This window comes from Dioscorea cayenensis, chromosome 5 (genome assembly GCF_009730915.1).
Source record: "Dioscorea cayenensis subsp. rotundata cultivar TDr96_F1 chromosome 5, TDr96_F1_v2_PseudoChromosome.rev07_lg8_w22 25.fasta, whole genome shotgun sequence".
NCBI lineage: Eukaryota > Viridiplantae > Streptophyta > Magnoliopsida > Dioscoreales > Dioscoreaceae > Dioscorea > Dioscorea cayenensis.
Genome location: NC_052475.1, coordinates 27,314,974 through 27,339,277, shown reverse-complemented (window position 1 = coordinate 27,339,277; position 24,304 = coordinate 27,314,974). Strand labels below are relative to the sequence as shown.

The 24,304-nt window shown below is 34.0% G+C and overlaps 4 protein-coding genes and 1 long non-coding RNA gene across 5 annotated transcripts; 2 read left to right on the top strand and 3 right to left on the bottom strand.

Annotated features, from left to right (window-relative positions):
* Positions 1–1,530: 1,530 nt before the first annotated feature.
* On the bottom strand, positions 1,531–3,880 carry LOC120260718 (pyruvate dehydrogenase E1 component subunit beta-like). The gene is made up of 6 exons (XM_039268275.1): positions 3,433–3,880; positions 2,665–3,054; positions 2,474–2,546; positions 2,015–2,053; positions 1,833–1,934; positions 1,531–1,744 (listed from the first exon to the last, which is right to left on the bottom strand). Exons 2-6 carry the CDS (start codon positions 2,783–2,785, stop codon positions 1,558–1,560), a joined length of 522 nt encoding a protein of 173 aa, XP_039124209.1. The 5' UTR covers positions 2,786–3,054; positions 3,433–3,880; the 3' UTR covers positions 1,531–1,557.
* A 767-nt stretch (positions 3,881–4,647) lies between these two features.
* LOC120262084 (probable U3 small nucleolar RNA-associated protein 7) lies at positions 4,648–8,767 on the bottom strand. The gene is made up of 10 exons (XM_039270138.1): positions 8,581–8,767; positions 8,345–8,410; positions 8,204–8,260; positions 7,421–7,486; positions 7,252–7,341; positions 6,643–6,775; positions 6,265–6,383; positions 6,094–6,161; positions 5,942–5,990; positions 4,648–5,836 (listed from the first exon to the last, which is right to left on the bottom strand). Exons 2-10 carry the CDS (start codon positions 8,393–8,395, stop codon positions 4,808–4,810), a joined length of 1,662 nt encoding a protein of 553 aa, XP_039126072.1. The 5' UTR covers positions 8,396–8,410; positions 8,581–8,767; the 3' UTR covers positions 4,648–4,807.
* Positions 8,768–10,284: 1,517 nt separating this feature from the next.
* Positions 10,285–12,597, top strand: LOC120261775. Its single transcript, XM_039269760.1, has 2 exons — positions 10,285–10,469; positions 12,313–12,597. Exons 1-2 carry the CDS (start codon positions 10,320–10,322, stop codon positions 12,397–12,399), a joined length of 237 nt encoding a protein of 78 aa, XP_039125694.1. The 5' UTR covers positions 10,285–10,319; the 3' UTR covers positions 12,400–12,597.
* Positions 12,598–14,056: 1,459 nt separating this feature from the next.
* On the top strand, positions 14,057–16,109 carry LOC120259829. The gene is made up of 3 exons (XR_005536349.1): positions 14,057–14,396; positions 14,748–14,859; positions 15,911–16,109. It is a non-coding gene; the product is annotated as an uncharacterized LOC120259829 (long non-coding RNA).
* A 926-nt stretch (positions 16,110–17,035) lies between these two features.
* LOC120261595 (NAC domain-containing protein 83-like) lies at positions 17,036–18,587 on the bottom strand. Its single transcript, XM_039269538.1, has 3 exons — positions 17,871–18,587; positions 17,513–17,784; positions 17,036–17,423 (listed from the first exon to the last, which is right to left on the bottom strand). The coding sequence occupies exons 1-3, from the start codon at positions 18,052–18,054 to the stop codon at positions 17,193–17,195; spliced, it is 687 nt and encodes a 228-aa protein (XP_039125472.1). The 5' UTR covers positions 18,055–18,587; the 3' UTR covers positions 17,036–17,192.
* Between the last annotated feature and the right edge of the window lie 5,717 nt (positions 18,588–24,304).

Genomic DNA, 24,304 nt, shown 5'->3' with positions numbered 1-24,304 from the left:
ATTTTTTAATTTCTTACAAGTCTATTAATTATTTTGTTTTTTACATATAGCTCTGTCTTGTTCTTCATATTCGTTTTTTTATTATTATTATTTAAAAAAATATTGTCAGTTGGCGTATTCTAAAAAGATTATAAAAATTTTTAAAGTAGATATATATAGATATTATTAAAAAATAAAAAAAATACAGGGAGTCCATGTTCTCCTATTCTTTTTGAATTCATAGATAGGGGGCGAGTAGTTAAGATTTTAGCATGTAGTTGTTAAAATGGTCAAACAAAAAATTTTACTCTGAAAAATTGATACTTCACATCCTAACCAAAAATAATGTGTGGCAAGAAAACAAAAAATTAAACCAAAAAGAGCAGGTTGTTGGGTTAAAAAGTTTTTTTTTTTTAATTTTTTTATTTAACAAAGAAGATAAGCACTGGTGCATCAGTTAGTGTGCTCAAAATAATATATTCCATAATGGTAAATTATACAAGATGAAAAACATGACTCCTTTAAAGGGAATTCAGTATACAGTAAATGGGCGTTCATTTCACTGTAAGTGAGGGAAAGTCAGGAAGTGAAAGAAGTGCCACTTCCCTGAAGCGGGGGGACGTGATATCACTTCCAGGACTTCTGTGTTCATTAGTCAGAAAGTGAGAATAGAATCGAAGGATATAGGTGTTGGATAAAGTTCTATGAGTTCAAAAAAGACTTTAGAAGTGAAAATAAGTTAGTTTTTATAGATTGACTCACTTTCTATTCAGTAAAAAAAATACTGAAATGGGCTTAATTCAAAATCCACTTCAGTCGGAAGTGGGGGAAGTGCCACTTCACTTCCCCCACTTCAGCACAAATGAACACCAAAAATGGGGGAAGTCAGACCATTTCCTCTCCCTTCCCCCTACTTTCCCTGAAATGAACGCCCCCTAAATGAATTAACAGTACTAACAAATTAGTACTGTGAAAGTAAATTTTTAAACTTTTACTTTTTTACATATTTTGTGATTAATTACTACTGGAATATCGGTGGTTTTTGAAAAGAGTGTTTTTCCTTGTTCATTCCGTTGTCAACTAGAACCTAGGTAGCAATTGGGCATAAAATAAATTAAGAAATTAATAAATGATAAATAAAATAACATAACATCTTATATTGGCCAAATATGAGTGGCGGTTCATTCATTCATTCATTCATTCATTCATTTGGATTCCTGGATCTTCCTTTGTCTTTGGTATGAAGAAGATTTTGCAGCACAAATGAAATGAATTTCAAATTTATGTAAGCTGATTCTCACACATTGAAAATCTAATCTTTTATCACTTTCAGAGAAAAGAGTAAGTATTTTACTCCCTTCCCAATGAAATGAACATCAAATTTATGTAAGCTTATTCTCACACTTGAGTAATTATTTCTTACACAACAATTATTAACGGTTGTAGAGAGGGAAAAACACTTGCATGAATTCTAAATTCAAGCTGCAGCAGCATTAGAGGTTGACAGGGAGCATGTTCTCTTTACTGCCCGGACTATATCATCAACCTGAATGACAGCAATGTGTTTTATCATTCCTGTTAATTCAATGTCCTTAATTTTCCTGATATTTGATAATATATATATATATATATGTAAATGTATAATGCAATCTGTGGCAAAGCCATCCCCTCCAGATTGGCGGCATAACGCAACGGTACGTCAGCTCCGGCAATCCACTCCACAGGTGAATCAAGATATTCAAAGCTTTCTTGAATTACAGATGCACTGTCCATAAGATAAATGTGTCTAAAAATCAGCCTTGTGTGATAGTGTGGGATAGAAAAACAATTGGAGTGTTGAAATGAAAGTTAACCAGATTTCAGCACCAATTCCATGCTGTGGGAAACCTTCTTCAACAATCACAAGTCGACCGGTTTTCCTCACAGAGGCATTAATCGTCGCTCTGTCTAATGGTCTGAGAGATCGGAGGTTTATCACCTGCAGATTTAGGATGTTCATGGTAGTTCACATGAATTCTTTTGAATGAGAGCTCACCTCAGTATTGAATCCTTCCTTTCAGAGAATATCTGCAGCCTGAGTTCAGAAAACTAGTTGGTAGATGTTTTTGAAGCAACAGAAGCAAAAATAATCACATGATCAACGCATGTGTCAAACTAATATTTCTAAAGGAAAAACATATGCATAGTGGAGATTAGCAAAGTCACAAGCGTTGAATATTAATTTCATTAATATTGAGAAAAACAAGCTGCTGAAAAGCAAATATTATAGCAAGTCTGTATATTATCAACTGAGTTGCAGGTTCCAGCATTAACATTATAGTGAAGTGTGAAGATCATGTTGCTGAAAATTCAAATCTTAAAAACACACAAAAACTATTTTAAATGTGAAAAATTTGTTGGCTAGCTAAAATTTCATATCCAGGCAAACCAAATAATGATAATGTTAATAAGAACAGGAAATAATTGTAGCATAATGAACACAGATAACAACTACCTTTGATTTTCCAATTGGAAGGCAGAAACTAGAGTCAAGAACTTCAACTGAAACAGGAAAAGACTCTCCATACCTGAAGATTAAAAATCACTTAAAGTAAATTGCCAATTCAAGAATGGTGGGAACTGAGTTTTAGTATTTACTTATAGAAATTCATTTTCAAGAAAAACAACAGGATCAGGGTCTCTTACAGCAGCAGCATTCATCAGCAATCCTTAAGCATCTTCTGATGAATAAAGGCATAGCATTTTCAAACCTGGACATGAAGCATACCAAGCTGCACAACACTGCAGAAGCCCCATTGAAACACATACATACACTCACAAATTCCCTAAATAAAACCAAAAACTACAATATCAGGTATCCACTCTAAATATTTGATGAACTACAGCATCATGTTAAAGCTTTTAAATCAATGACAAAATGGATACAAATCACGCTACAGATTTATGAATAAATAATAATATCATATGTATGTATAATTATTTTTCTAAATTCTCAAGGCACTCTGCTTTCTTTCTCAATGCCAAGCTAATCATGCCGCCTCTGTGTCTCTCTTTTCATAATTTGTGCGCCATTTCCTGTTCCATTACATTAAAATAAAAGTAATAATAAATAACTCTGATAATTAAAAGGCCAATTTTTTTCGAAAGTACAATATGAGAATAGTATAAAAATCATGGATGAACAGTATATAAACAGTATATTAAACAGTAGTGTCGGGGAGGGATTTGAACCCATGACCTCTTCTTATATTTTAGTGTCATACTATTATGGGTGAAAAAAAAATCTTTTACCTACTATCACTGTTTCCCATAAAAACTATTTTATTAATTAAAAAAACCTCATAAAAATCGGCTTCATGGCATCATGCTAATTTTTTATTTTTTTAATCATCTTTTCAAAAAAGAGAAATTTATTTTTCCCGAGGGGTGAAAAGTAAAAAAAAAAAAAATCACCATCATCGTCAGAAGCCACCGGCTGGGTATTGAAATAGAAGCGAAAGCTCGGCGATCCCGGGAGCTCCTCATTGTTCGATCTCATCGTTGAGCTCACTCTCTCTTCCTCATTCTCCTTAAATAGCGTGAGCTTCGAGCGCCCACTATGAACCTTCCAATCGCTGCAAGGTGTTGCTGTGGTGGCGGCATCGGGATTGTCGCGGTGGAGGAGCTCGGTGGTGGAGATGACGCAGTTCTTTCCACGCCTCAACCTCAACCACTGCAGCGAGAAACGGCCTGCCGGGGGCCGATTTTCGTCCGGCTCCAGGTTCGAGTAGCTGCATCCCATTGATGGAGAGGCGAAAGGCTTGGTGACGGTTAGGGTTAGGGTTAGGGTTTTGGAGAAGACACAGGGGAGGTGAGGAGACGATTTCGGCGAGAGGTCCTCAGCTTTTTGCGGCAAAACTGGTTTTTATTTACGGTTATTTTTGTATTGATATCCCCATAAAATTTTATTTTATTATTAATAAAATTTAATTGAATGCACTATCAATGGAAAAAATAAAAAAAAACAATTGTTATTATACATACAATAATAATAATAATAATAACATATTTGTAAATAATGGATAAGAGAAGTATATGGGGTAAATTTTTTTAAGTAGATTATTAAAATTTGACTCATTTTCACTCTGATTATCTAACTTCAATTTATATCAATTTGGTCACTCAATTTTAATTTAATTTCAACCGATAATAAATCATGAATTTTAATCCCCGATTGATCAAATGACTTTCTAAAAATATAAAGTAGTCCTCCCCATGACACATTATTAAGTTTATTAGAGGTGTCCAAGTCATCGAAAAAGAGCCACATCATTTATTTGGGGTTGAAATCCTTTGATTTACTACCCAGTAAAATCAAATTAAAATTAAATAATCAAACTGATACAAATTGAAGTTTTAATGATCAAAATGAAAATAAGCTTAAGTTTAGTGACATGCTAAAAAAATTACCCAAAGTAAATAGCCATGTAAAAATAAATATTTTAGGTATCTATATAACCATGACAAAAATGTTATATCCCAGTAATCTACCACTATTTACATATATAACCTTGGATCAATAATAAACTACATTATTATATAACAAACAGCTCTACCTTTGAAAAAAATTTATCTCTAGGCTATGACAAATTCCATAAATATATATATATATATATATACACATAAAGATGCAGATAATAATGCAATTGTATTAAGTTTTATAAGCTAATTTCCTCAAAAGAAAGTAGAATTCTACAATTTAATTAATCAGCATGAACATTACAACAAATCACTCAAAATTCTATGAAGGCCGATCCTCCAAATTATAGATGGGGGAAAAAAACAGAAATCATGCTGCCTGTTTTCTGGCAAATCTTTGCAGAGAAACTGGCAACTCAGCTTCACCTTCAGCTATCATCTTCTGCTTCTTGAATGGTTGCTCCTCTTTCAGCCGTTGCTCCACAAATGGCCTCTTGGCCTTCAAAACCTCCTCTTCCTTTTTCTTTGCCCGCTTGCTTGGCTTGTTCCTTCCCTTGGTCTTCTTCTTGAGCTTAATGGCTTTTGCAGTCTCGACCTCCGCTTCCATCTCCTCTTCCATTTCCTTTTTGCTTTTCTTCTCCTTCTTCCTTGGTTGTTTCACTGTGCCAATCTCTTTAGGATCAAGCATTATGGTCTCCGGTGGAAGCTTGTCAAGAAGACTATGCACTTCCTTCTCTCTTCTCTGTTTCTTTGTTTCATAGGGATTTGCGACCCAACTATCGAAGTTTGGCTCGCCAGATCCTGGAATTAGTATGGAAGATATGCCCATGGAGTGTCCGATACCCAGCACATCCTCATAAGGCCGGAAAACAAGATTATTCACCTGATATCCTTTAACCATTTCATGAGTCATGTACCGTCCGTATCTCTGATCTCCCTTGTAATCTCTCCATACGTTCACATGAGTTCGATTCCCAACAGCGAGCAAACCCTTCTGGCTGAAATCTAAGGTAGAAGCATGACCAAAATAACTATGAAGGACCTCAAACTTCCTGATGTCCCACAACTTGATCCTACAACCCATGCCTGCAGTCGCCATGAGATGTCCATTGCTGTGGAATGCAATGGCTGTCACAGGGCCGGGGTTGCAAAACATGGTGATGAGTGGCTTTGCACTAGTCGGCTTCCACATTGTGAGTTTCCCGCTTGAATGCCCCAAGCCTATTATAGAATTATAAGGATTCATCCGCATTACATCAGTCCGACCAAGACCAGTCCTGAGATTCGCCACTATTTCACCAGTGGTCACATCTTGATAATGCAACTGACCAAAAGTGTTCACTGATGCCAAAAGGAAGTGTTTATCCAGGAATTGAAGCCTTAGAGGTGTTCCATGTTCCTGAGGGAAAGAAACTCAATGAACAACATTAGAAATTACACAATATATGTTTCTAATTTATACATGTTCAACTGTTATCCAAGTTATTTTCCTCGAAGCCCTAACCTTAAGACAGTGGATCTCCGTCCCTTGCCTGTTATAGATATATAGGTATCTGTCGTAGTCAAAAATGCATTGTGAATCAAGATTAGCATACTGTCAACAAATGCTAGCAAAACATATGTTTGAAACTAATTTCACCATGATAAAAGAATTACTTTTTTTGCGCTACTGAAAATAATTCTTCAGTGTGAAGAAACTCAACATCCCGAACAGTCTCCCTAACCTGAAAAATGCACTCTTAACATAAATTCAAGTTTTACCAAAGTAAAGGAAGAATCAAGTTAACCAAATTCAAAAAAAAATAAATAAATAAATAAATAAATAACCTGAAATTCTTTGACTATGTCAAAGCTTAACATATCTAGCAAGCCTAAGTGACCCTTGCGTCCTCCCAACAACATATAGCGGCCATTTGATGTATACTTCATTCTATACGGACCGAGCTCTACATTCATAATGAAAAGTTAATGAAATAAACAAAAAACAAGGTTAAATCATTTTCTCGAAATCATCACGCAGCTACGTTATCATTTTCTCAAAATCATCACGCAGCTACTATATGAGAATAATCAATAATTTACCATTATAGAGTTTTAGTTAACAAACTCTATTGTACAGAGTATTATTCTCAATGATAATTGATTACTTTTTTGTTATTATTGAGAAGAAAAAAATCAAATAAAAACACAAGTTATCTGCCTTACCTGGTAAAATCATGTCAAATGCCTTTCTTGAACTGTTAGCATCAACTTCATTGAGTAAAGATTGCTGAGTTATTCTCCATGTCTTCTCAAAACCTTCAGCCTCTAAAAAGCCTTCTTCATTTGGCATAAGCCACTGAAACATTCAAGTGATTAGTAAAAGCAACCAAAATCATCAAAAGCAAACATGAGCATCTATGCAACAAAGCACCAGCATAGAAAATAAACCTGCTCTGATATGTGAGAAACAATAGAGAATTGCAAGGTAATTTCAACACTCAATTTCTTACAGTCAAATTAGTTAAGAGTGATTTATATTTATAAGCTAATTTGGTCTAATGGTACAATGGTTTGGAGATGAAGATCAAAAACCAGCAATGAGACAGTAGTAGCCTTCCATGAGGTTGACCCCTTCAATTCTACCCCATCCACAATGGACAATAAATTACATTAACCAATCTTTGCATATAAACAATTCTAAATTGCTGATACTGCATGACATTGGTTACAAATTCAAGCAAAAAAATAATAATAAATTTGAAAGCTCACTCAGACATACTGTGCATAAGACAATAAATTTTGAAGTTTCAGACAAAATAAAGAAACAGAAACCTGTTCATGCTTTGCAGCGGCTTTCGCAGATTGTCCATAGAGTTTCTCTTTGATTACAAGTTGAGTTTTCAACTTTTTGTCTTGTAGAACCTGTGCAAAAGACAATAAATTAAATCATTTTCATAAACATTGAAAACAATACTAACACATTGTACGGAAAAGAACACACCTCCAGGTTAGCAGCCTCACCACGCAAATATTTTTGCATTTTCATGTCCAATAAATCAGAAACATCCTGGCCATAAACAAGCAACTACATCAGTTTAAGCTTTGAAAAGTTCACAAACTACAAAAAAAGAAAATTGTATGAAATTGAATTGATCGAAGCCTCTCCAGAGGAACAAAAAACCTGCATCAATCCATGTGACAAAAGTACTTCTATAGATGACAAAATAAAAATCATAAATCAATATAGAAATTTGAAAGGTGAAAGATATTAATAGTTCGTACAATGTGATTGGAAAAACGTTATGCTCAACAAAGAGGCTATGGTTTGTATTTTATAATATTATACACAAAAGCAGTCTAAAAAGCATCTCAATTAATCTTAGAAACTGAGCTGGATTTCTTCTTAAGTAAAAGAAACATTCCAAATTAGAGATTGTTTTACAAAATAGAGCTTAGCTGTTCAGATTTATTCCACGAGCCACTTATTGCTTATCCTCACCATCCTTATTGATCCAAAATATCTAAAGCATAACAGAGCATAATAGTTTAATCAAGTAAATCTTCAGACTTAAGCGTTAAGCCTTTGAACTATTAACAAAAACATGAAATTAAAACAGAGTAGTCAGTGAGGAAATAAGGCGTAGTTAAAATTAAATCAACAAAAACCATAACAAAAGAATTAAACCTGTCTAGACTTGGAGCATAATCATAAAGAACCAAAAGGCAGTAGCAATGCATATGGAACATGAAAAACACACAAAGAAAAGAAAAGAAAAGAAATCACCTGTTCAGCTCTAGGCTTTTTCTTTTCAGGAACCTTGACTTGTTGCTCCTCCACAAGCTGAAAAATCAATGCATCTCAAGTTATCACCTTTACTATAAATCAACAATTACAAAAATGAATGAATCAAAATAAAGATCTCACCTTGATCAAATCTGGATCTTTTGATCCTTCAATTGCATCGGACTTCGCCATGACCAATCAAAATCCCTAAATCATTACAAGAGATTGAATTAGCAAAATCGAAGGTATAAAATACGCAAGAAAAACTATCAATAAATGTCAAAATAAAACAAGAGACCTAAACGAAGATAATCAACGAATAATACTTCTCCAGAACAAATAAAGAACAAAAAAATCAGTGCTTTCAAAACCCTTACCCAAATTCACGCCACAAAACACCAATAGTTTGGGAAATATCCTCGAAATACTATGAATTCGAGCAGCAAAGGAAAGAAGCGTGAGAAGCTTGACCAGAAAAAACCCTATGTCGCCGCCTCGCCAGGGTTTTAGAGCGAGGTCGGAGTTTCAGGGACGTTGTTGTTTTGCACTTAAACCCTACGAAATTTCAAAATTTCATGTGTCAAAAAAGATGAGAAGAAGACACCATGAAATCACCCATATGCCCCTGCACCTTTCAAGATACAAATCATCTGCCATCGAGGAAGAAAATAAATTGCTCTATGATTTAATTACAAAAAAAAATTTATTGATTATTTATAAATATCAATTTTTTAAAAAACTAATTCATCATAAAATAAATATTTTATTTGATAATTATTAGTTTTAATCAACTTTAAAAAAATTTCTTTTAAAGCAATTTTCAAATTGTAAACAATTATATTAATTTCTTCCAGTTTATATTAAATATATCAAAAGGTTTATACTTCATAACCTAGAAGCATTGATTTTAATGCGAAAAATAGATGTGAAACATTCAGATATCCCGAATGGAGGTATCATTGGACGCAATAATAGTAACGAATTCTCGATGTGAGTTAAGTCTTGCAACTCGAACTTAGTATAACTGAGTGAGAACGCACATACTCTATAATTAATTTTTGGATCATATACATACCCTTTGACCAACAACACTTATTGCATTTACATAAAAAAAAAAAAATTATATTAATCTTATTTTATACTTAAACACATCTAAATTTTTTCATAGTGATGTGAAATAGTTACGGCTTACATATTAGGAAGCCTCATTTATAGCTTGTGAGCTTATTTGAAAAATGTAAACAAATCATATCACTCGTTACTCTTTCTTATGGAGATTGTAAATGTATTATTTTTACGTGAAATATGTATTTGTAAGAAAGAAATTTTTTTAAAATATTATTACATAAAATAAATAGTTTTGTTTTGTACTTGAAATAATATAACTTAAACCATTCTAGCTTAAATGTATTAAAAATAAAAAAAAATATCAAATCATCCCTATAAAACATAAGCGGCAATACAATTAAATATGAAGATTTAAGATGCTTGTGGAATGATTTATCACATCATCAAAATATATATATATAATTATATATATATATATATAACCCATTTCTACCTCCTATTATTATAAATTTATAAGAACTTGGCACTTAAAAACTACTAAGAGATTTTATAAAATTGAGCTAATATATGTATATATACAGATATTTAATATATTTACATAGGTTTAAATATCAAAATGGTCTATCTATTTTGTGTTTTCTATCTTTTTAGTCTTTTTAATATAAAATCTATTATTTTGGTTCTCGTATTTGCTCATTTTCGTCTTTTACCTGTAAAATATGTCATTTTGATCCTCGTATTTACACATGTTCGTCATTTTTTATCCCTCCAAAATGACAGGATGTGCAAATACAAGGTTAAAAAAGATATATTTTATATTAGATGGACTAAAAGAGCGAAAAACGCAAAATAAAGAGACTATTTTAATAATTTAACTTAAATTTTTTTGAAAAGAGTCTTTGGAAATTAAAGGTAAGTCGAGGCCCACTTATGCACCGGCCCAATCAAAGTCCAACTCAAAACAAATACTCCATAGCCTGTGTGGCAGTGTGCGCCCGCGTGCGTGTGAGAGAGTGAGAGAGAGAGAGAGAGAGAGAGAGAGAGAGAGATGGCGGGGTTGGGCATGGGGGCGTTCTGGGGGACGCGGGTGATGGAAGTGGTGAAGCGGAACAACTCGCCGGGACTCCTCTGGAAGCGCATCAAGCTCACCGGTACCCGCAAGAACAATGCCAAGAAGCGCCTTCGCCGAATCTGGCAGGTAATCTCTTGTTTCTCGCGGTGCTAGGGTTTTAGGGTTATTTTAAAACCCTCTCATTGTGCTATTAGATTCGTATTACTTTATGTTTGATTGAATCTTTGTGATGAGGTTTTTGAAAATTTAGGGATTGAATTGTTGTTATTTTGTTCGATATACTGATGCTGTGCTGATGATGATGATGATGATGTGTGTATGTATATCTCTGGGTATGTATGTGTGTTTGATTTTGTAGAATTATACTTGAGATGTTAAACAAGGTCGTTGTTGCTTGAGTTCCTGGTTTTTTTTTTATTTATCAGGTCATGGTAATGCTTGAATTGTTTAATTGCGTTTTCACACCTACTTGCTTTAGAGTTTGAATTTGTTACAAATAGCATTCGAATTCAAGCCACTCATTCGGACCTATATCCTCGTATATTTATTGGAATATATCTCTATAGTTTCTAGATAGATTGATTTTTAATAGTGAATTTCAGGCTTCTCCTACTTTGTGCCTAGAATGTCTCTATATCAAGACAAGCCATCCTTACCCAGCATTTATAGCGTAGTTGCTTTTGGATTATCTTTCTTATTAAGAGGCTAATGGCCTAAGCTTGTTATTGATTAGTGAAAATTTCATGCTTTAAGCTAGAATTATATTTTGCAGGAAAATTAGAGTGGGAATAATTGTAATCTCAGTAAACAGTGCACAAATAAGGGGCACAGTTGGCCTTTTTAGCATTTGGCCATTGGCTGGTTTAAGTATTTGACAAGAAAAATGAAATCCATTTGTCCCCTTCTGGAAGTTTATGAATGCAAGGCACTTTTGTGCATCCTTTAGTCATTAACTACAGAAAACTGATGCCTAGAGAATGGAGGACTTGATTGCTTGTTGGCTAAAGAAGAGAGAGAAGTTATGTATTTCATGAGGAATGACTTGGTGGAAAATGCATGAGCTTCATAAGGCTCTTCAAAGTAGTGGTTTTTTGTTTTTTTTTAAATATTACTTTTAATTTGTTCTTTTTTTTTTTTTACTGCTGACTGATATCATCAGCTTTTAATTTCTGTCTCAACTCTTTATTGAGCTTTTATTATCTAAAATATGCGTCCTTGATGTATACTTCGTATGGATTTATGCTACCATGAATGTTGCTAAGTGATAATAAAACGACGACAATGTAACAACTTTGCCCACATTCTTTTGCATTAAGTAGCATTTTGTATTAAATTTGTGTAGAAAGAGCATTGCAAACTAGATGCAACCTTCATTTTCTTTTATGGAAGGGATGGAAAGGGATGGCTGGCTAGAAGGATTATGCTATTTGTTTACTATGCGTCTTTTTCTTTAAGGGAGATTGCTGGCTTTTGTAATCTCAATGGAGACCTAGTGTTTGTATGCAATGAATTTATTCTTTTCAGTTTGGTGTTGCTGAATGGTTATTCGTGGAAAGTCCAAGCATGCCGCTAATTTTGTTTGTTCGTCTCGCATATTTGGTGACTCTACTAGTATGATGATGACCACAGTTTTTGCACTGGTATCTGATTCATTTGGCAACTCGTGCATCCTTAATTTGTGTATGAATGTTTGATGGAAGAAAGCTATTTGTTGTACCTCAGTGAGGGAGTAGTTTATTTGGTCTTTGTTTAAAGTTGTACTAGGTTTAATGTACTATTGCATTGTGCATCAACTAGCGTACTCTTTATGTGCCCAATCCTGTATTGTCATAATCATGCCACAACAAAAGTTTCATAGGACGGTTATGGGCTATGGCTTGTGTGTTCTTGTTAAAGTAATAGTCTCTGTTGTTTTGCATATTAATCAGTATCCCTTGTTTCTAAGGATTTAAATTTGTTTATATTGCAGAATGAGGCAGTAATAAGGGCTTGTGCTGATCCACCAGCTTCCGAGACATCAACTACTGCATCCAGTGTTGGGGGAGGTCATCAATAAGTGTTAGATAAGCCTGCCAACAATTCTCTTTCATGGTTGCACGCTTCCTCTTATTGAATATGTTTCTTTCCAAAATTTTGCCAAATGAAGGGGTGTTTGTATCTGATAACTTGTCTAGCTTAAATGACTTTAATGTATTGGACCATTTACATCTGGAATCTTTCTTGGTGCAATTGTGCTGTTTTTTTTTGGGATTAATCATCTTTATCCTCTTTGTTTTGTTGGTAACATGGATGCATCTTCAGTTTGGTTGCTTGGAACATGGCTTAGTCATTGTTCTTTTAAATTTCTATTTTCTACCTGCATTTCATGAGATATGATAATTTGCTACTTACTGCTCTCTTGCTGGCTAGGAGTTAAAAAGGGTTATTGATTTGAGTTGGTGGTTTTCTTTTCTTTGAGAATGATGTAACATGTTGTGCTCCACCAGTCAATAGCTTAAATGCTTCTGTAGCATTAAAATTTGATTATGCTAACAGCAATATGACGCTGCTATCACTGGGTTTGGAATTTGTGGATATACCTTCTTGTGTAAAGGAGGCAATCATCAACTGAAGCCAAAATTAGTTTGTAAGTTCTAGGGAGGTTAGTGCTTCTTGCAGCGTTGGTACCATGAACAGAATCATCAGTTGTGCCCATTCTCTCATGTTACTTAATATAAGTATATGGCAGGGGGTAAGAGTTGTAATTCTGATGAGGAAGAAGACATTGTCTGTGAACTATGTCCATCCATGCTCCACTAGAAAACTTTGATCTTTCAGAGAGATGATTATTGTGCACCAGAAACCTGGACTATCAGTTACAATGTGTTCAATGTTGTACATGATTTAGCTTTTGTTAAGAAGAGATTAGGTGTGTTGTCTGTTTATTGTGTTTCTAGTGTGTTTTTTTAATATTTTATATATGACTTCTATTGAAATGTTTGGTAATTCTCTGGAATAGAAGAGCCAGGGTTTTATGAAGCCAATCCTCAGATGACCAAAGGTAAAAGATCCGAAATGTTTTAATTTTTTTTGTTGTGTGTATAATCAATAATGGACATCTCCATGGGGTTCATGCGGACATGCTGCTGAAATAAACCTTAACACATCTGCAGTAGTGTATTCGATGCCATATTAGCATGCTTGGTTAGCATTTATAAATCTTGTGAATCACTTCAAAGTTTGATGAGGGATCCATTTTAAGGCATATTGGGTTTCTATCAAAGTAATTTTTTGCTCTCTTGTCTTCCAACTTTCCTCCTTTTTCTGCACTGAGTTGCATGGAAACCAGGGTAGACATGTCCATGTGCTGGTCACATGCAGGGTGCCCACACAAGTTTGCTCGAAAGGGCCTACCATCCTTTTAAGGATCAGATCCCTTTCATTCGGCTTCCGACTTTATGATTCATGTACATTACATTGATAATCTTGATTTCTTGTTCCTCTATTTTCCTGGTCAGGTAGTTGTCTGTGGAAATAACTGGAAATTTTGGTACTATTGATGTTTCATCTTTTTCAGGCCTATCTTTTCTTTGCGTCTATCAAACACCTTGACTAATTATGTTTCACTCTTAACACCAACCATTGTTCATATAATTGAATAATCTGAAATATTGAGATTTCCGCAGAGCTAATTATTTTCATAAGTAAATAGGACTTTTGCATGAATTTCTGAATCTCTAGTGATTGGAAAGTATATACAGAGCATACGAATGATGTTGAATGAGAAATACAGTTGTAATTCTTGAAATTAATGCGTGTTCTTTGATGACACAGACCCACGCAATGGTGACAAAAGCTCAGTCAGCAATCCAACAACAGAAACATCTTTGGAGGAGGGACACCAAGAGGTACAAGGGGGACCTTCACTGCAATGAGCACAGAAAAAGAAAACATAGATGGTGTCGTGAACAAACTCCCCAGGCCTTTAGTTGGGATGGTGATGACCCCAAAACCCACACTCACAAGAAACTCTGGTCGGCGGTTTTCTTATGCGCAGCATGTCATGGAACGCACGTAAACATTTTAATTATCGGTTTCCCTCTACTTTATTAGATGTTTGATAACTACATGCTCTCCCATAAGCTATTATTTGGATTAGATTTTTTTGTTGCTTCTCAAATCATGATATGTTGTGTTATTACTGTGCCATTATTTTAATTGCCACACATGAAAACTCCACCTACTTCACCATGTAAACTTGAAGTGTTATTGTATATAAAAATTGTCGGTATCATAGGTCTTAGCTTTGTTGGTATTATGTAAATTATATCTGCTATACCTTCTATCGATGACATACAATGCATTACCCGACATATGTAGCATTTAATAATACCGGCTTTTGTTGTGCTTTCTTTTTATATGCAGGTATGGTTTGATGATCTTGTAATAAATGAAGGAAAACCAAGTGGCTTACCCAGGCAAGATCCGTGTTGAGTTTAATTTTGCAGCTCATGTCCACCGTCTCATGAAAACCTAGGTTCGTTTGTCCACCATTGACTACGAAAGAGTTGCATGGTTAAAGAGGGCACTTTCAAAATTATTCATCTTTCTACTAGAAACCAATTTATTTCTGCCAAATCTCATAGAAAGAGGCCTTGCTGTTAATATTAAACATTTTTGTTGCTAGGTTCGTTTGTCCACCATTGACTACGAAAGAGTTGCATGGTTAAAGAGGGCACTTTCAAAATTATTCATCTTTCTACTAGAAACCAATTTATTTCTGCCAAATCTCATAGAAAGAGGCCTTGCTGTTAATATTAAACATTTTTGTTGTCTTTTATTTATTTTTGATGTGAGAACTTTGAGGTCATTTAATTATATTGAAAAACCCTTCACATCTAGGAAATGGTGATGTTGTGATTAAGATTAGCGTCATTTAATAAATTATTTGCATCGCAGTTTGTGAGTTCTAACCCCTCTGATTTTATAATATGAGAAGTACATGTTCAAAGTCTTAAATGAGACTTGATGCACTTGTATATTATATAGCATTGTTCCACCAATAACATTGATAGCTTGCATCCTTAATTGGAGGGGCAATTTTTGCTGTGATACCTTCTTTTTATCTAATAAGGTTAATATTGATTAATCTATTCATTTCCCATGTGGGTGTTTTTATTGCATATTTGGCACTTTGCTTCTTGTTTTCTTGTTGCCCCCACAGATTGATTAGCTTTGCATTTATTTTTAGAAAACTTATTGAGCAGTGTTTGATATAATTCATGCTGTCTCTCCATCCTCAATGTTGCAAAGCTATCTACTTTGTGGAAGTATTTTGAATCTTTTCTTCAAAGGCATCCTCAGTTATTAAATTTGTGACTTTGGTATCCCATGCTGTCTATCATTGGATCCATTGCCCATATACTCTCCAAATTATATCACATATTAATTCTCAAGGTTGCCAACCTCCTGAAGTCTTTTAATTTATAGCTGCTGTACCCCACTTAACTTTGCCTTTTATTAGCAGAATCTCTATCAATTATCACCCTTTTCCCTGCTAATTTCCAGTTCCTTTCTCTAAATTGCAGTTAAGTATGGGAAAAGTGAAATTTTGAAGCAATGAGATGAATCAATGACTCTGACAAAACGTTAAGAACTTCTTTATCATTTTTACTAAAAGCCTTCACGGATGACTTGTGAAGAAAACCACATGAAAGTGCCAGCAAAGTGATTTAAGAACTGGCATGATGCAAGGTATGACTTTTTTAAGTAGGATTTGTTGTTGATTAAGAGCATAAGCTAAGTTGTTCCTGACCCTTTGCTTAAGATGATTGTTATCTCCTTTTCTTGTTTAAATTTTCTTCTTACTGTACTTATCACATTATATAAATACTCAACTTAATTTTCTTTCTGAAGGACGACGCACACACCGAAAGTGATCCATGAAAGAGTTAGTTTTAAGCAAAGCCTGCTCATTACATCATAAATCTTAGTATTCTCTGCTAAATATGTTTCCTAATTGCTTGATTAGGGCCAGACTCCTTTGGTTGGTTCCATCATTATGTTGCTATTTGGACTAGTACAACTGCTCATTACTCAAGATTTTACATTTGATTAAGAAACTAGAGCCAAAGTCACAAACTTGAGTCGATCCATAACACTGTTCTTTTTGAGGCACAAAAAAGATTGCTTGGATGAGTTAATTTTAAGTTAATCTTTGCTAATTAGGGAGTATTTTCCATTATCATACATAATACATGTGCTTGGGGTCCCTTTGAACGAAGTCAGAGCAGCAATTGTTAGGTACTAATCACATCAAAATCAGGGTCTTATTCGGATGTGATCTTCACCATTGCCTTGTCAAAGCAGAGATCTAATGCCAAATATGCTGGGCTAAGAAGGGTGTTTATCAAGGGACCCAGAAGCCATTGACCCATTCTCTGTATTCCGGTTCTTATTCTTCAGTGTGGCCCCCCTCATTGGCATCTCTATCACAAACCACATCGATTTATGCCTTATCTTTCTTGCTCTGTTTCTCTTCCTCTCCTTTTTCCTCCCCCTCTATTTTTTTATTTTTTATTTTTTATTTTTTATTTTTTAACTGCACTGGATGCCATTCCCTCCATACATAAAATTGTCTGATTGAATTCTGCTTTTTTAACTAGGTAGGTAGATCAAGTTAATCAAACAACACTGTTAGCTGCCTCATTTGATTGATTAAACCTCTCTCTTGTTACTAACTTACGGGTAAAAAAAACAGCAGGAATTACAAGAGATACAAAGGGACTACCCATTCTAGAATAACAAAAGGTTACATCTTCAAGATTATTTGAATTCTGATGAACTGTGAGACATAGAAAAAAGATAGCCTTAAGCTTCTCTTCCACCTGAAGATGAATCGGTGCTGCAGCTATTGTCCTCTTCACTAGTATTACTTCCATCAGAAACATCAGTGACGCAGCTTGATGCCGAAGAAGAAGAGGAACTACTTGAACTCGCCTGCTTAAAGAAATCAATGAATCCCCTGGAGCATTCAGTGTTCATCTTGCCAGCTCTCTTCTTCAAGAAAATGCGGCACAACACCCAGTCTCTACCGCTCTTCTGCATAAACCAATGCACCAATGTTTCAGGTAAGCATTCAATTCTTTGATCTCATTTAAAGTAAACAAGAAGTGAATTTGCATGCTCACAATGACAGAATTCCTGTCTCCGGTGATGACGGCGCCGGCGAGACGGTACTCATGCATGATCCAATCCGTTCTGCAACCACGAGGAGGCCTCCCTTGGTAAAACACCAGCACCTTCTTCATCCCCACAACTTGCCCGCCCTTTCCCACAGATATCTGCTTATCTCTTCCAGTGGCCTTCCAGTAACCAGAGCTGGCCGTCCTGTTATGCCTGCTTCCACTGGGGTACTTGCTTTCTCTCAAATTGAAGTAGTACTGCTCCTGCTCACTAGCACCTGAACATTCACAAACACATAAAAAGTCTCAATTTTGATACTTGACAAAAAGAAAAGTTTGAATTTTGTTTATTTCTGATACTCACCAGGTAGTTCCCAGGGATCATGTTTCCCAAGATCAATTTCAGGGATTATAGAAGCTGGCAAGGGACATGAGTACACCTTCTTGCGTAGGTACTGCATGACAAGCTCTTCATCTGTTGGGTGGAACCTGAAGCCTGGTGGCAGCTTCACCATAACACCATTACGAAAAAACCCAGGTTTTTCCATAAACTCTCAAGTTGCTGAAACTGTTTCCCAAGTTTGTTTATTAGACAAATAGATAGATAGATAGATAGATAGATTGAAACTAAGCCATGCTGCTCTCCATCTCTGTTTGAGGAGGAGGAGAAGGTAAAGAAGAGAGAGAAAGAGAGAGGAGGGTGTGGATGGAATTGGAGAAAAGAGTGGGGGCTTTATAATAGCAAGGTTGCGGGTGCAAGGCGACGACCCAAATGGGTGGCGTGAGACAGACTCAAACCATTCATCCATCTGCGCCCCATCCTTTGACGCATTTTATCAAGCACTTGTGAGACCAACACCCAGCCTTTCCTTTTCCCGAATTTCTATTTTACTTGAGGGGTGTTTTGCGAAAGGAAGGGACGGCGGACACTGATCTGATGCGACGGCCTGTTTTTCTTTTTCCCCCTTTCTGACGGTAATGCCCTTCTCTTCTTCATTTCATAAGTTTCATTTACCGTTGGTTTTTTCTTGATTGTGGCCTTTGTCTTTGAGGGTGTTTTGGGGTGGTCTCTCCTTCGGGGGAGATGGGGAAGTGACGTCATCGTTACGTAGGTTCATATGATTTTATTTATTTATTTTATTTTATTAAATTTTGGGTTGACGGATATGGGCTCTAGGTTGCGTGTGTTTTACGTATTGTTGGGAAACGAGGATACGGGAAACGGAGATGGAAGACTGAGAGGGGGGGTTATTCGCTTATTTGTTTAGTATGAACAACATTAGTTGCTAATTTAGGCGTAGAAGGTGATTATTGATGGGTATTTTTTTTTTTCTCTTAAACCTATGGGATCATCATTTTAGAAGCTTTATCAAAAGTTATGCTTGAGAGTCATATTAGAAAAACAAAGAGGCTCTTGAATTCTTGATTTGTTTGGAAAATATCTGAAATAATAATTTTTATCAAGATGAAGAATCTAGATTAATATGTTAAAAAACTTTTCTTTTTTTTTTTCTTTCCTTTGATTTTGTTTGGTTTTTCTTTGGAACAAGAATTTTAGATGATAATTTATGAGATAATAAAGTGTGGAGGGTTAGATGTGTAAGTTTGGGTGGAGATGGGCGTTTAAAGACCCGCTTGTTTCCAAAACAAGGGACATCGAGGGGGTAATGACAAAATTGTTCCCTTTCAAAGGATGCCCTCACAAAGATATTCCTTGATTTTGTGCCCTATTTCACCATCTCTATTAATTTTCAGGGCATCTATTTAATGTGATTTTTCAAGGATAATTAGGCGAGAATCAATCCATTTATAATTTCTAAATTTAAGTGGAAGCAAGAAGAATTAAAAAGAGATAAGAGATAGCATAAACCCCCTTACACCAATTATTTAAAAATTGGAAAAAAATAAAAATAAAAAAAGGAGAACCCAAAGAACAATCCTAATCATGAAGCAAGAAAACCCTAGGTAGGAGGGCAACTCGACCAGTTGCAAATGGTATTAAGGTAATTTCATCAGGTGGAGCCATGAAGAAGGCTCCTTTCTGCATTGACATTTGCCAATTGTTGTTATGGTTCTCCTTCCGTAGGGAGAAGGGAAACCTTTTCCATCTCATAAGAAACAAATAATAAATAAATAAATAAAATAAAAATAAAAAGTTAAAGAATTTATTGAGAGGAAGCATTGAAAAATTTTTTATATTAAAATCCAAACAAGTCTTGTCAGATTCCACTTGCGCTATACAAAGTGACTTCTAGAGAGAGAGAGAGACATAGCACAAACTTGGAGAGAGAAAGAGAGAAAGAGAGAAAGAGTGATAAAAGTTAGGACAGAAATGCGGCTACTTTTTTTTTTTCCGCCTGTTATGAACCATTATTTTAATTAAATAAAATAGAAAGTATATCGTGAGACATCAAACTAAAAAAGTAGTGGGTTTATATTAAAAAAATAAATAATTTTGTCTGGTCAAAGGGGTTTGCGTGAGAGTGTTGATTAGGGTTTGTAGGAACCAAAGAGAAATGATTTGCCAACCACTCCGTCCTCTCCCCTTTTCCATATTTGAGTAGCCAAGTCAGCACCTATGCAAACTAATATTTCATGTTATTTTTATGTTTATTTTTTTGATTTATTTTTTAATATGATATTTGAAGCATGGTTGTATATCATCAACTAACAAAACAATTTAAATATTACCTGCGGATTGATCCAAGTGATAGAAATTGATCATTTAAATAAGTGATTTTGACTTCAAATAGCATATACTATGAGAGGTTTATTTTTTTTAATAAGATTTTTAATATTTTTTTTTGTTAGTTTAAAATCTGTGGTTTTTAGCAAACAACCATGTTAAATACTCAAAAAATAATATTAATAAAAAATAATTTAAATGTTATGCATGCATAAATTCATAATTACTTTTGATATTTTAGTTATTAAGAGTTATATATATAGTTGTGATTTATAAATCGGTTGGCTTATTTAATATATCCGGACCCATGTTTTTGAGGGTTGTATACATAAAACTTACATATTGGTTGATTTCTTTGACATATCAGATGTTTTTATTAATTATAAGTGATACTCACATTTTAAATAAAAATGTACTGCATGTTATACTAGTATATGAAAGATGTGAAGATATAAATATATATCTAAATATCTATATATATATATATATAGATATATACATTGGTGGATGATTTAAAAAAAGAAAAAGGAGTTGCAATAATTGGGTGTTGAGTAGGGTATGATTTAGTGAATTTGTTAATCTCTTTAATTTAGCTCTTACTTTGTCTAATTTGTTGCAAATTTTTTTAATTGATTGAGTGGGTTTTCAAATGAAAGTGGTTTGCATGTGTTAGGGAATGTATTGTTAGCCTTTTTCCATCTCCCTTTGAATCTTGGAAATGGGATGATGGAAAAGCATATCATGTGGTGATATATAAAGATTGTAATTCTTCAAAGTGGTTCTTTGTTGAGTGTGCAATTGCAAAGTGAATGGGTGTGGGTTTTCTTAGAAGTTTCTTTATGTTCATAGATTTTGAAATTAAAAAAAGAAAAAGTTATGTTTTGATTCTTGAAGGTATAATAATGTTCAGGCCTCTTTAAACTTTTGTTTTTGTATTTCATGATTTCTTTTATTTCTTCAACATAATTAATATTTTTTATATAAAAAGTAAATTGAATTGTAAGAATATACTTATGCTTAAGAATTTGATTTTGGAATTCAAAAATAAATAAATAAATAAATATATTTATTTATTTATATATTGAAAAAAAAAAAACAATGTAAATTAAGTCAAAAATATCCATTTCATTTGGCCTACCACAATAACTTCGGTCATCTCATGGCATCAAAAATAGTTTGAACATAGCAAATGAAAAAACAAAATTGTATGTCACCCCTGTCCAAACAAGCAAGCATAATAAGTGGGAAAACTAAAACACTTTTCTAATTCTTTTTCCGGTTATTTCAAATTACATTTTAAATTTAGAAAATTATTAAGAGACAATCCTTGTAGAGCTTGTTGAACAAAATAATGGTTGAATTTAATCACGTGAAATTAGGGATTGAGTAGCACTTTTTTGTGCATCTCACCATCACTTGTTGCCTCTTTTTACAAGCATCTTAATATCAGGGAATGTCTTTGTCCAACTTGTGTGTGTTTGTGTCTGTGTTTGTATGTGAAGAAACAATGGTTCTCATAGTTGGAAATTTGTGCTTCTTTTGTGGTTCATATAAACAATCCTTGAACCTAATCCTTGCAAGACAAAGTGCTCTTGAGATCTCTCTGTCTTGCTCTTGAGGGTTATATCTTGCAAGAATATATATATATATATATATATATATTTATCTTTATTGATAATGATAGGACCCCCAAGTTGGGAACAATTGTTTCCTTGTTTATAAGCTTTGACCCTTTTTATATTAATTCTTACAGTATGAAAAGCCATTGAAGAACTTAATATGGAAACAAAAAAAGAGTGTTTCTTTTCATGTGTATGTATATGAATATATCTATGATGTGTTAAGTATTTTTTTAATTTAATTAATGTTAAGAAAGATCTATAAAATTTTTATCCACTCACTACTTTCAAGGGTTTGAAAATTGCTAAGGTTGGTTGGTGAAAAGAAACTTTAGAGTTCTGTATGTATGTATGTAGAAATATAAAGATAGAAGAATGGTTTTCTTTTTTCTTTTTCCTTATTTTGTTGCTTGGATAGAAAAGTTTGAAAGGTGATTCTCTTGCTTGCAAGTTTTCAAAGATTAGTCCCATGGGATTTTAAGGTTTGTAGTACTTGTTGATTGACTTAAGAAGTGTGAAACATTTAAGTTATTGATAATTTATTGTTCTTTATTTTCTAAACTTTCCTTTGAAGGATCAAGTTTGGCTTTTGTTTGGTCTAATTTGGAACAGTACTACTTTGTTATGCTTTATGTTTTTTTTTTTCCTCTCCAAATTTTGTCTAATATCTCTTAAGTTTGAGAACTGGAAGTCTATAATAAAAAAATAAAAAATAAAAAACAATAAAAAGATGACTTTGATATTGACAACAAATTGAAATGATTGTTATTGAAAACAAAATTTTCTTTTCTTTTTTTTTTTTTTTTCGGACATTCAAGAATTTCATATTTTCAAGGAGTTAGTAGACAATATGTTAAGCACAATACCTAATTTGGTTAGGACATATAGGTCATATAGGATCTTATGTCTATTTTAATTACTTAAGCTAGGTTTTGCTTGAAATAATCTATATATATGAAGTTCTAACACATTAGGGTTAGGTTTGGTGGCCTAACATAAGAATCAACTTGCCCTCCCCTAGACTCATCTTTCATGATATTCAGCACCTTGCTTTAGCAAACTAGTTTTCCCAATCCTTTATGAATGTAATTGAAATATATTTCAATTTCCCATTTATATATATATATATATATAAATATATTGAGAGAGAGAGAGAGAGAGAGAGAGAAGTTCATATGTAGGAGTTTGTTAGGGTTTTGACAAAGCAAGACATGCAAGTCCATAAAGGTTTGTCAATGTCTTCTTTGCATTGAAGCAAGGCAATGAGAATTCAAAGCAATAAATTAATAGAGAAATATGTAACTTTCAAAATGAGACCACACAATTAATAAAATAGAATGCCTTTGTCTGTTGAGAGACTTATTTCTGGCATTTAACTGTGATTGATCTAACCATCATCTTGGCTTCTCCGTTGACAAGTGGCCATCAATGGTGGTCGTCGATCATTTTGGTCAAGGATTTATTTTTTTTTATTATTATTTTTAATAAAATGGTTTTGTGATAATGATTGTTTAATATCAAAGTTTTTATGTGCAAATTGAAAGAAAAAAATTCCCCTTAAAAAAATATACCTAGATCGATTTATAGAATTACTTGACTTGAGTCTCCACTTAAGCTTAATTTTTTTAAAAATTAGGTAAACCACCTAAATTTTGTGGAAAAAGTGAATAAATCATTTAAAATAAATTAAGCAAAATAAAAGAGAATATAAATTAAGACAAACAGAAAACAACACACGTAAAATCTGCAACTATAAGTAGATTAAAATGTGATACTAAAAAAAATCAATTGATGAGCCACGTGAGATAGGAAACTCTAAAGTTCGGTAATGATTGAACAACTGTACAATATAACAACCGTGAGGGGGGATAGAAAAGACAGAGCTTCCAAGTGCTAACATCCAAGTAGCTTTGATAGGGTTATATAGACATGGTGGCTTTGATAGGTATACCACTTAAAGAGCATGGGACGTCTCGCTAGTGGCATGAGGACACACCTTAATGCAAGATGTGGAACATAGGAAATCAAGTTACACTTGATCTTGGTTACATGGTACTCCAAAAAGATTTTCATCATATCTTCAGTGTTAAGTCAACCAAAAAACGAACTAGTAATCAATCTTTATGATAGTCAAAGTTAAGTTAGTCTCAAAATAGGTGTAGCTAGTTGGTAAAAAATACATCAATTTCTATCCAACTATATATGTGGGCAAAGAGTCCCCAAGCCTTCCAAGATGAGGCCTCAAGTTTGGAAATCTAAGGTGGCCAAACGTAGACCATCAAGCAGAACAATTACAATAGACCAAGACCTCATCAAAAATGGTTTTATAAATGTGGGTTGCATGAGAGCATTAGAGGAAGAGATGGCCTTTGGTTTTTTGCTCAACCACATGACAAAGGATACATGTGGCTATTGGTAAGTTTTTTTTGACAAGAGGAACAGACAACCTGAAGGTCCTGCTAAACTATTAGGAGCATGCACAAGTCTCGGTGG